This window comes from Chenopodium album, chromosome 10 (assembly GCF_948465745.1).
Source record: "Chenopodium album chromosome 10, dcCheAlbu1.1, whole genome shotgun sequence".
Taxonomy (NCBI): Eukaryota; Viridiplantae; Streptophyta; class Magnoliopsida; order Caryophyllales; family Amaranthaceae; genus Chenopodium; species Chenopodium album.
Window position 1 is genome coordinate 53,573,793 of NC_137843.1, and position 12,102 is coordinate 53,585,894.

Below are 12,102 nucleotides of genomic sequence, written 5' to 3' on the forward strand. Positions count from 1 at the left end.
AAGGAAATACCAAGTGAAGCTTGGTCTAGTGGTAAGGATTGTACCTTCCAACCTTGAGGTTAGGGATCCAATTCCTGCTAGAGGCACTTTGAGGGTGGGGGATCCCTTATCTTTTCCCCCTCACTCTCAAAGTGTTTGACCTACAAATACAGAACCAAAAAAAATCGTATGGGTTGATGTTTGTTCAGGGTCCTTCTCCTTACCATTAAAAAAAAATAATAAAAAAACCCTAATAAGAGGAGATTGAAAAAAAAAAATTATTAAATTGAAATGAACTAAACTAAACTTAAAAGCATATCAAGGAACCCAACCAAAATACGTGATAATGGTGAAACAAGCGGTGAACTGAACGACCAACATAAATATATAGCACTCCCTCTTTTTTTTTTTTTTTTTTTTTTTTTTTTTTTTTTTTGCATCACTTGGAAATGCATAAAGTTTTAGGAGAGTAATATAATATTGTGAGTGGTTGAATAAATTAGTATAGTAAAAGTAAGATGGGGACCATGAAAGAGAAAGTATGTGAGAGAGGATATATATTTTTATTATTAAGTGGGGACCATGGAAGAAAGAGAAATGATATGAGTAGGGTTTAAAGTAAGAGAGAATGATAAAATATAGTATAAAGTTACTAAATATAGAAGTGATGCATTAAAAAAAACATCCATAAAAGGAAAGTGATGCAAATAAAAAAAAAAAAAAAAACAGAGGGAGTACCACTCGAAGGTAGTACTCCCTTCGTTCCATAATATAGTTTATGTTTTCCTATTTTGGAGATTCAAAATGTAGTTCTTGTTTTTATTTTTGATAGTATGTAAAGACCATTACACCATCACTTTTTTAACTTTATTCATTGTACTTCCTAAATTACATTTGAATTTTGCACATGCCTTGTACTTTTTTCCACACTCTCTCTAACTTTTGTCTATGATTGTACTTTTCACTTTAGTTATTGTATTTCATCCACTTTTTCCTCTTATTTCTTAAATACCGTGAAAAAACACAAACAATAACTATATTATGGGATGATGGGAGTATTTGATTACTCAATGATACCATTTCATCACCTAATGATACTACTCTAAATTTAGAATATGCATTTATTTTTAGTTACACCCTTACCTCTCGTTATGCAATAGTTTGTATATCCTCCTTTTGAACGCCCTCCTACCAAAGCTAGTGTTAACTTGCAAGTTGCAGCAGGTTTCACTGGACACATTTTTAGACGAGGACAAAGATAGAGGAAGCAAGTGGAGTTGCAAGTGGATGGAAAATTTTACTTATTAACGTAGGAACTGTTCCGGATGAGTTCCGATACCGAGATGTCTTGGGGATGGTAAAGGTTTACCGTCCAATTTGATGCCTGCACAGTCAGCACAGATAATCTAGCCCGGGGGTTATCCAGGAATAACCGCTTCGATGCCAAAGTTAGTAATCTGAGGAGGAAGGTTTGAAGAGAGAGAAAGAGTGTAGAGAGAGAGATCGTACCTTATTATGAAAATGTGGCTGGGTATATATAGGGGAGTAACCAAGCAGGTGCTACCAGCCCTTATAGGTGGCGCACCGACTTTACAGGTGGCGCACCGACCTTATAGGTGGCAGGTGCCTGCGTGGTTTCAAGCTGCTTTCCACGTGGCCGAGAAACCGGCCATTATGGATGCTAAGTTGGTTCGCTTAATTGCTGGCTAATTAATAAGTCAATTATCGGCCAAATAGGTGAGTTGTCGGTATTATCCTGTACAGTCGGTATTATCCCGTACAACTAGCCCCCCAAGTGGGGACGTTGACAAAAAGTCATCGTTCGCACTTTATGACTTCGAATGAGTTATGTGGCCCAGCAAAAATTCCAATATAAAATAGATGTAGGAGATTTAAAATCTCCGATTTGTCCCCAAAGTGAGCAAAGTACCGACAGTGCGTTGCTCAATATAAAATAACTGTAGGAGATTTAAAAATCTCCGATTTGTCCCCCAAGTGAGCAAAGTACCGACAGTTATTTAACCTTAGTCATGCTCCTGTTTGGACATTGTTATAGGCGGGAAAAATTGAAAATAAGTAAAAAGTAGTGGGGCACGTGTCAAACGTCGAACGATTTTTGACGAAGAGGTGCGCTTATCTCCACCGTTGGATGTCATGCACCAAATGTCAAATCAAAGTACTGTTCACTGGGGGTATAAATAAGGAATACGAACAGTTCCTTCATTTCATCTCAAGTTTGGCGAAAGATTTCTCAAAAAATTCCCAAAAAATTCCTCAAGAAATTCCCAAACATAAATCTTGTTTGCTTCCGCTTGATTTCTAGTGCGAAGATACTTCTGGGTTTATACTCTGGTGGACGAATTTCAGTCGCGTCAAGACTTGGTTGCTCCCTCCTGTTTTTGCGATTCGTCGAAGTTCTCGCTTTGTGTAGAGGTAAAAAATACTCTGAATTTCTCTTTTTAATTTATTTGTTCGATGTTTGTGACTTGTATGTAGTGGGTTTTGATGTTTCTACATTTGTTGAGTTGGTTATGCGTAAGTCTATAAAAAATTCTATTACGGGTGAGGCCTGTGAGGCTGACCCGTTTGTACCCTTGTCCTCAGCATCAGAAAAGGAAGCTAAAAAATCTTCCCGGTCTGTTAATCCTGGTATATTAGAAGTTATTGATCTTCTTGAACTTGAGTCTGTCAGTGTTATTGAGGACGTTGACTCATACATCTTCCTCGACGAATACGGTTCTAATCTTGGTAAAATTGGTGTTGAAAGAGTCAAAATGCCGAGAACTAAACGTCCCAGCCATGATCCTAGCCAAGGTGAGAGTTCAGTCAGGCGTCCAGGCAAGGAGCCTTTGGTAGAACATGAAGATGAAACAGCCGACATCCCTGATGAGGATGTGGAGTCTACTGAGCGTAGCACAGCTTCCGAGAAGAGTGAAAACTCAGGTGATGAGGTTGATGGTAGCGGAGAACAGGTTGAAGGTAATGGCTCTGATGACGAGAAGACAGATTCTGAAATAAACGAAGACATCAATGTCGGCGAACAAATTATTGCCAAGGAGCGATTGGATGAAGCGTATAATTCAGAAGATGATGATGACGTGCATCGGCGTCCTTTGGAACTAGCCGAGGACATAAAGGTGAAGACTACCAAAGTTGATGATAAGTGGTTGGAGACTGCTATTGAGAAGAATTACTGCGGTGTCGGTAGGAGATTCTTCAGGTTACCCGATGACTATGTGCTTACTCTGCCTTCTTCCGGCAACAACGTTTTTGATTGTCCGGCGGGACATATTGCGGTATATGCTAAGCATTTCGAGTTTGGTCTTCGTTTTCCGCTTCATCCCTTCATAGAAAATATCTTTAAAGCTTGGAACGTCTGTATTGCGCAGCTAACTCCGACAGCGGTTCGCAATGTTGTAGCCTTGGTCTGGACTATGATTTATATGGACTTTCCGCTAACTTTGAATTTGTTTCGCAAAATTCAGATCGATTGAAAAAAGACAGTCAATCTCCAGGCTGGTGGTCTTTTCTTACTACTACCGGTAAGATTACAGTATGGCCGAAAATGACCAGCTGTAAAAAATGGCAAAATCAATTCTATTTCGTGAAGGTTCCTGATAACTTTGGGTTACGGAAGACCTTCCACCTTCCTCATACTTGGTTTGACACCCTTAGAGATAGAAAGTTAGGCGTTCTTGAACGAAAAGCCTTTCGGTTTTTCGATTGTCTTTATGTAAATGAGGGTAGGAAAGTAAAGGTCGTTCCAAGGGAGTGGCTGCCCAATTGTAACTATATTCTGGGCAACGCTCCCCTGTCTCATGTCGGTCTCTGCCATACTGATGAATATGGTATGAATTTAGCCATTGTTTTTAAGTTTGTGTTAATTATCCTTTATACCAATTCGTTCTCGTGCATTATTTGGCCTCTTGTAATATTTAATTTATCGTTGAGTATCTGCGACCGTTAGTATATTTGCTCATTATACATTGTTTCGATTTTGACTAGTGTTTATTATGTTGGAACTTTTCGCCGTTGTAGCTTTTCGCTAACCGTATTAATACATTTTTTATTGAAAAACAGGTCCTGATAAGTTAGATAACGCTAAATTAGGGCTTCATCCTGACGGCCGTGTTAAGCAGCAGTGTCCACCTAACCCTAAGGGCAAACTCGACACTCTTCCTAAATTTGCTACCAGAGCCTAGAAAGGCCGTCAAAGAAGTAGGCGAGATATGACAGCCCATTCTCAATCAAGACCTACTGGGGCTACCAGTCTCCCACTTAGACGAGGTGGAGGTACCGTAAGGTCGAAGAGAGCTAACTCGGCTTCTGATCGTGATCAGTCGAAAAAGCAGAGAACAACCTCAGCTACTGGCCGAAAGGAGTCTTCTGCTGCCCCGGACGTCGTAAACTTAGAGGATATTGAAATTGACGACTCTGGGAAAGAAATTCAAGGGGCTGATACCCAAGTTCAAGCTGAAAGGATCATTCCTGTTTCTAAGGGGGCTCCCCACGTCCTAATCGGCCTCTCAACAGCTGGTATTCATAACGCTTTTGTGCCCGCGCCGGTTCCAGACTTCATTGAGGTTCCACATGTGAAGGTTCCTCAAGAAATTGCTGACGAACTTCTGGACTTCCCTGTCGGCAATGCCAGTGAGGCTCGGCGGCCTCAGCTGAACGTTAATAGGGGTGAATCTATTTACGCTGATGATCCGTTATCCGGGGGTAGTCTTGGCTGGAGAATGTTGAAGGACTTACCTACCCCCGCAGATAGGACTGGCAGTAGGTTCACGGCCCCTTGTGGTCTGCTGATGAACAACCTTATGAGGGTATATATACATATATGTATATATACATTTTTTTTTACTCTTGTGTATATCTTTGCAGACTGTTACCTCGGCTGTTGAGGTTGTTCATATGTACAAGCATTATCAGAGGCAGGCCGATAAAGCTGAGGCGGTTTTGAAGAAGGCTGATGAGGAGCACAAAGCTCATCGGATTGAGGTTGAAGGCCTGCAGTCTCGGATCAATCAGCTAGAGCTCAAAGTGGTCGACCAGGAGTCTCTGTCCAAGAAAATTGCTGATTTGGAACAGAAGCTGAAGGCCGAGGAGACTCGGAGGGAAATGGCAGAGAGGGACCTTGAGCTGGCACGGTCAGAGAGGCCTGCGCTGAAACGTCGGGCCGTGAACCAATTTCTGAAATCTGATATCTACTGTCACAAGCTGATTGACCGTTACACTGGTGGGTGGGTTGCTGCACATCGGTGCGTATGTAAAGCCGAGGACTGGGGCGAGGACAAATGGCAGGCAGTGGAGGACGCTTATGGGTCTGACCGACATCTTTCTCCTACTAGCTACGAGAAGGATTATTTCGATGATCCTCCCAGCCTTGCAACTATGAAGAACCTTGATCCTCGCGGCCTTCCTGATGAAGAATTTGATGACGCCCTTCTTGCTACTCCTTCTCATGATGACGGTTTAGGGAAGGAGTCTGAGCCCAAAAAGAACTGAAGTGTTTTGGGCAGTCATCATCCAGCTGTTTAATTACTTGTCTTTTGAAAAAACTCATATCTGTATGCTATGTCCGATAAGGGACTACTTGTTTTGGTTTTGTATTTCCTCTTTCTGACTATGTTTTAATCAGCAAACTTTTCATTTTACTATCGGCTGTAAACGATAATCTGTTCTTTTTTGGTAGCTATGTTTAATTTATGTTTATTTTCTGTGATATTGGGCTTGTGCTTGTGTTAGCTGCCAATTTTGCTTATTCATATCATGCTAGCCCCGCAGTTTTGACGAGTAAATGTCTTAACATTTATTCGTGAAACTTAATGTTGTCCTTGAAAAATTACAGCCGTGATGGGCCTGGAAAAAATCCATTACTTCCCTTAACAAATCTGTGCTCTTTCGTTGTGACCTTTGGCAGGCTGAGCAACGACAGTGGATCAGACCGTCTATTCAACTCACCTTTAGGTGCATAGTTATCCAACCATCTCGGCACTTGAATGGCTGTTACGGCTAGCTAGGCCGTTTACATGTCCATATCGAAAGTGGGCAGATGGTTCTCGTTGTCATTGCTGATTGTTTCGCATTTCTTATTAACGGCTTTCCGCAAAAATAAAACTTGCGCACAAAGTTGTCCTTTTAAAGGATAAGTACAAAACACATATTGAATAGTTACGCTGACATCTAAGAACTTCAAATTTAGTTACTACTAGTACTAAATACATAGGACTAAGCATAATACTTTTTCAGGACAGCTGCGTTCCAAGCATTTTTCAACTGGGCGCCCTCTAGTCTCATAAGACGATAGGAGCCTTGGCGTATTGTTTCGTGTATTTGATACGGACCTTCCCAGTTTGCCATGAATTTACCATCGACATTTCCTTTTCCCGTTGCAGCTGTTCTACGCAATACTAGGTCTCCATCTTCTAACGGCCTATGGCTGACGCGCTTGTTGTAGGCTTGGCTCATTCTGTTCTTATAGGCTGCAGACTTAATGGAAGCCGTTAGCCTTACTTCCGGTAAGAAATCTAACTGCTGTCGTAATAGCAAGTCATTTTGATCCTCGCAGAAGTGTTGAATTCGAAATGTCGGTAACCCTACTTCTGTAGGGATGACGGCCTCCGAGCCGAACGCCAGATTGAAAGGTGACTCTCCTGTCGTCTCTTTTGTTTTCGTCCTGTTAGCCCATAATATTTCCGGCACCAAGTCTGCCAAAAGTCCTTTGGCGTCGTCAATCTTCTTTTTTAATGCAATTAGTATCTGTTTGTTAGCGGCTTCAGCTAGGCCATTAGATTGAGGGTGGCAAACCGCGGCATATGCGAACTTCACCTTATATATGCTGAGGAAATCTTTGACCGGATTACAGTCAAATTGCGAACCGTGATCAAATACCATTGCTATCGGCAACCCAAATCTGGTGTAAATGCTTTTCCAAATAAACTTCTTTACCTCATTGACAGTTATCTTCGCAACCGGCTCCGCCTCTATCCATTTCGTGAAGTAGTCTATTCCTACTATCAGAAATTTACGGCCTCCCGTTGCCGAAGTAAAAGGTCCGACAATATCCATTCCCCATTGGGCGAATGAAATAGGGCTGAGGATAGGTGTTAGGTTGTTAGGTGGTTGATTAATTGCTGGGCCAAATTTCTGACACCTATCACACTTCTTGGCGTAGGATAGAGTATCTGAGCTCATTGTCGGCCAATAATACCCTCTTTTCATTGCTTCTAAGGACATTGACCTGCCGCCTGAGTGATTACCGCAATCGCCCTCGTGTATTTCTTCTATTAATCTCGCTGACTCATATGCCGTTAAACATCTACGCAATGGCAGCGAGAAGCCTCTCTTGTATAGCATGCCCCGAAACATAATGAACCAGACGCTATCCTTCTTGATCTTTTGTGCTTCGCTTTTATTTGTCGGAAGTACACCCTGCAATTTATATGCCAGAATATCGTCATACCATTCTCGGCTTTGAGTTACGCAATTTACCTCTTTCTGTACTTTTTCATCTATACTTTTCTGTTCCAGAACCTCAACCATCACTGTACGTTCTAAGTTATCAAAACTAGAACTTGCTAACTTTGCCAACGCATCTGCCTGAGTGTTTTGTCCACAGGGTATTAAATTGATCACAAATTGATCAAGTGTTGTTGTTGCGTTTCAGAGTTTTTCTAGATAGGCCATCATTGTCGGCTCACGTGCTTCGTACGTTCCATCAAAGTGGCTTGCTACTAACTGCGAATCTGTGGAAAGCTCTACTTTCTTTGCCTCTGCCGCTATGCATAATTGGACCCCGGCCAGTGCTGCTTCGTACTCGACCTCATTATTGGATGCCTTAAACTTGAATCTTATTGCATATTCGAATATATCTCCCTGTGGGGAAGTCAGGATTATACCGGCCCCGGATCCTGTTGCGGCAGAAGAGCCGTCAACGGACACTTTCCAGATGCCGATTTTGTCCTCCTCTTCGTTGTAAGAGGTCTCGACTATGAAATCTGACAAGGCCTGCGCCTTAATCGACACCCTTGGCTTATAGATCAACGCATATTCCGACAATTCAATCGCCCATTTCAGCAGACGCCCAGAGGTTTCCATCTTTTGCAGAGATTTTTCTAACGGTTGATTTGTTAAGATCTCAATGGTATGTGCGTCAAAGTACGGTCTTAGTTTTCTTGCTGCTATTACGACTGCGTATGCGGTTTTCTCTACCAGTGGGTATCGTCGTTCGGCGGCATTTAACACATGGCTTACAAAATATATTGGCATCTGTGTCTTCTTGCGTTCCACTAATAGTACTGCCGCTACTGTTTTTGGGGATGCCGATATGTAAAGTTGTAGTGTTTCCCCCGTTTCTGGCCTTGCTATTGTGGGTAATGATCGTAGATGTTTCTTAACGGCTTCTAATGCTTTGACCTGCTCTGGCCCCCAAACAAAAGTCTTGTTTTGACGTAGGACTACGAAAAATGGTAGTGCCTTGTCTGCCGATTTGCTGATAAATCTTGTCAACGCCGCCATCCGGCCCGTTAACTTTTGTATGTCTTTAATTGATCTCGGTTGCGGAAGGCTGAGGATGGCTTCAACTTTGTCGGGATTAGCATCTATCCCTCTTTCGCTAACCATGAAGCCCAAGAACTTTCCGGACTTGACTCCAAACACACACTTCTTGGGATTCAGCTTCATCCGGTATTGTCGGAGAGTATTGAATGTCTCCTTTAAGTCTTCAATATGATCTGCAGCTAGACGGCTTTTTACAATGGAGTCGTCAACATAAACTTCGACATTTCTCCCTTTTTGGTCGGCGAAAACTTTATCTACCAGTTTTTGGTATGTTGCTCCCGCATTCCTCAGCCCAAAAGGCATGGCTTTATAGCAATAAACTCCGGCATCTGTGATAAATGCCGCTTTGTTTCGATCCGACTGATAGAGGCTAACTTGGTGATATCCAGAAAAGGCATCCATAAAACTTAAAAGTGCATGGCCTGAGGTGGAGTCGACCAATCTATCTATTCTCGGCAATGGATAGCAGTCTTTTGGGCACGCCTTGTTTAAATCCGTAAAATCAACGCACATCCTCCACTTTCCTGACGGTTTTCTAACCATTACGACATTGGCTAACCATTCTGGATATGTGCATGGCTCTATAAAACCTGCCGCTAACAACTTATTCACTTCTGCTTGTATCGCTTCGATTTTTTCTGTTGAGAAGTTTCTTTTCTTCTGTCGTACCGGTCTGGCTCGCCTATCAACATTCAACTTGTGCACCATTATATCTGGATGAATACCTGGCATTTCATCGGCCGAGAACGCGAAAACATCCGCATTCTCCCTCAGGAGTTCAATCAAGTGGCACTGCATATCGCTATCCATATCGGAGCCAATCTTAACCGTACGATTAGTTACTCCGGGCTGTAATTCAACATCAATAGTTTCTCCTCCCGGCAGCGGTCTTGGGATGGTTATGGGCCTTGTATCAAAATTCGTCATTGCTAAATCTTGGGTAGAGGGGGATCGTTCCCTTTTCTGATTATGCAAGTTCGTTGAACTTTGTCGGCCAGGTTTCTTTAATGCCGATACATAGCATTCTCTTGCCGTTGTCTGGCTGCCTCGGATACGTTCTGTTTTGTCGATATTAGACACATAAACCATCGTGAGGTGATATGTCGATACCACTGCTTGTACATCATGAATCAATGGTCGACCAACGATAACGTTGTATGCTGATGGCACGTCTACAATCAGGAATTCCGTCATCACGTCCCGTGCCATCGATCCTTTTCCAATTCTGACCTGAATATTATGCTTCCTTCGGGTCTGACCGTTGACCCGTTAAAACCGATAACCGGGTACGACACCGGCGTCAAGTACTTTCGGCCTATCATCATTGCATCAAACACTCTTGCGAACAAAATGTTTGCTGAGCTGCCCCCATCTACCAACGCGCGCTTGACGTCGCACCCATTAATTGCCAATATCAACACTAACGGGTCGTCATGAGGAAAGACTATACCCTTTGCATCGTCCTCGGAGAATGATACACATGGCATCATCGCAGGCCGAGGCCGTTCATCCACTCCTAAAGCATTCACAACATGCTTGAATTCCGACAAGCTTTTCTTTGCTCCGCTAACGGAACCCCCATGCACGGGCCCCCCGGTAATTGCGTACCTCTATGGTTATCTTACGTCCAAGAGGTGTAGTACCTTTCCGGTAAGAATCAGCATGACCTGGACGGTATGTATCATCTTGTGTTGACGGATCTCCTTGTTTCCGATATTCTGTTTGCCGGGCCACTGGTGCGGGTTGTCGGCTTGATCCCCCCTGAGACCGATATTGGGAGAGGTGTCCCTTTCTAATAAGGTCTTCAATGTTTTCTTTCAACTGGATACACTCTTCAGTATAATGGCCGACGTCTTTGTGGAACATACAATATTTCTTTATATCTCGGCCCTTCGTTATCATTGGTGCTGGCCGAGTCCAATCTTCCTTGTGCTGATTTATTGAATAAATAGCGGCCCTTGGTGTGTTCAGTTGAGTATAATTATTGTACCGTCCCAGACCTCTGGCAGGTCTATTCGCTTTCTGTGGGTTCTGCCTTCTAACCCCTTCCACCGGGGTTTCTACTGGTACATACGTGTTTTGTCGCCGAGACGGTTCTGCCGAGACCGTCTGGTTGCCTGCTTTCAGAAGTTCTTCGCTCTTGATATATTCATGAGCTTTGCTGAATGCTACCCCCAGGTTGGGGAAGGATTTCCGCGCCATGTATCTCTTAAAATCACTGTCGGCTAGACCACTCATCAAAGCCATGACGGCTATCTCTTGCTGTAATTTTGGAATGGTATTAGCTTCATTATTGAAACGCCGAACGAAATCTCTCAGTGATTCGTCCCTTCTTTGCCTGATAGACATGAGTTCCCCTGAGGTTCTCTGTCTTGCACTGTTGTTCACATACTGACTTGTGAACATCTCGACAAGGGTCTCAAAACAGTCGATAGACCCGGGTGGGAGATTAGTGAACCAATCTGAGGCAGCCCCCACCAACGTTGTAGGAAAAACCTTGCACCACACCGCATCAGTATCGGTATATAACAGCATATGGCTTTCAAAGGCCGCTACATACCTCTTTGGATCACCCTTGCCGTCATAGGTACATGCCGGCATTTTTATTTTTTCCATTTGCTGATCAAGGACCTCTTGCGTAAAGGGAGACGTCCTTGGTCGAATGATGGTCCTGGCCAAGTGCCTCGGCGGCCCGCTACTGGCCTCCTGTCGGTATGATTCTGATTCCCCCCTTTGCGCAGTTCTTGTAACCTGTCGTTCAGAGGGCATCACCGTTTCACACGGTGGTGGTCGTGGCTGAGGCTGCTGCTCGGCCTGATTGAACTAATCTTCGAGGTTGATGATTACGGGCGGTGTCGGCCTTCTCTGTGGTTCCTTCGTGGCCGCAATCCCGGCCTCTTTCCTTTTCCGGGACATTGCCTGCATGACTTTGGCCGTTATCTCTAACTCTTCCGGAGTGAACTCTCCCAAGGGATCCAGGATAGCCTGAGTTCTTTCCGGTGTTAGTAGTACGTTTACAGTGTCCTTATGAAGAAGGTGGGTTTCATCCTCCACCGTTATATCCGGTACGGTGTTTACGGCCTTGTTGGCGTCAGTGGCCAGGATGCCGCTATCAAAATTCCGGTGCAGTTTCGCTATTTCCTTCCATGACTGTGGGAGGTCTTTTTTGGACGATAGAAGTTATTACTTCCCCTCCTTCTAGCGCCAATTGTTCCGGATGAGTTCCGATACTGAGATGTCTTGGGGATGGTAAAGGTTTACCGTCCAATTTGATGCCTGCACAGTCAGCACAGATAATCTAGCCCGGGGGTTATCCAGGAATAACCGCTCCGATGCCAAAGTTAGTAATCTGAGGAGGAAGGTTTGAAGAGAGAGAAAGAGTGTAGAGAGAGAGATCGTACCTTATTGTGAAAATGTGGCTGGGTATATATAGGGGAGTAACCAAGCAGGTGCCACCAGCCCTTATAGGTGGCGCACCGACTTTACAGGTGGCGCACCGACCTTATAGGTGGCAGGTGCCTGCGTGGTTTCAAGCTGCTTTCCACGTGGCCGAGAAACCGG

At 43.8% G+C, this 12,102-nt stretch overlaps 1 protein-coding gene across 1 annotated transcript; it reads right to left on the reverse strand.

The window, feature by feature from the left end:
• Positions 1–10,107: 10,107 nt before the first annotated feature.
• Positions 10,108–11,142, reverse strand: LOC145565403 (uncharacterized). The gene has a single exon (XM_081625422.1). The coding sequence runs from the start codon at positions 11,140–11,142 to the stop codon at positions 10,108–10,110; it is 1,035 nt and encodes a 344-aa protein (XP_081481548.1).
• Between the last annotated feature and the right edge of the window lie 960 nt (positions 11,143–12,102).

Excerpts from the sequence above, each read along its gene's own strand:
- LOC145565403 (XM_081625422.1), bottom strand. The coding sequence starts at position 11,142 with ATGCCGGCATGTACCTATGACGGCAAGGGTGATCCAAAGAGGTATGTA.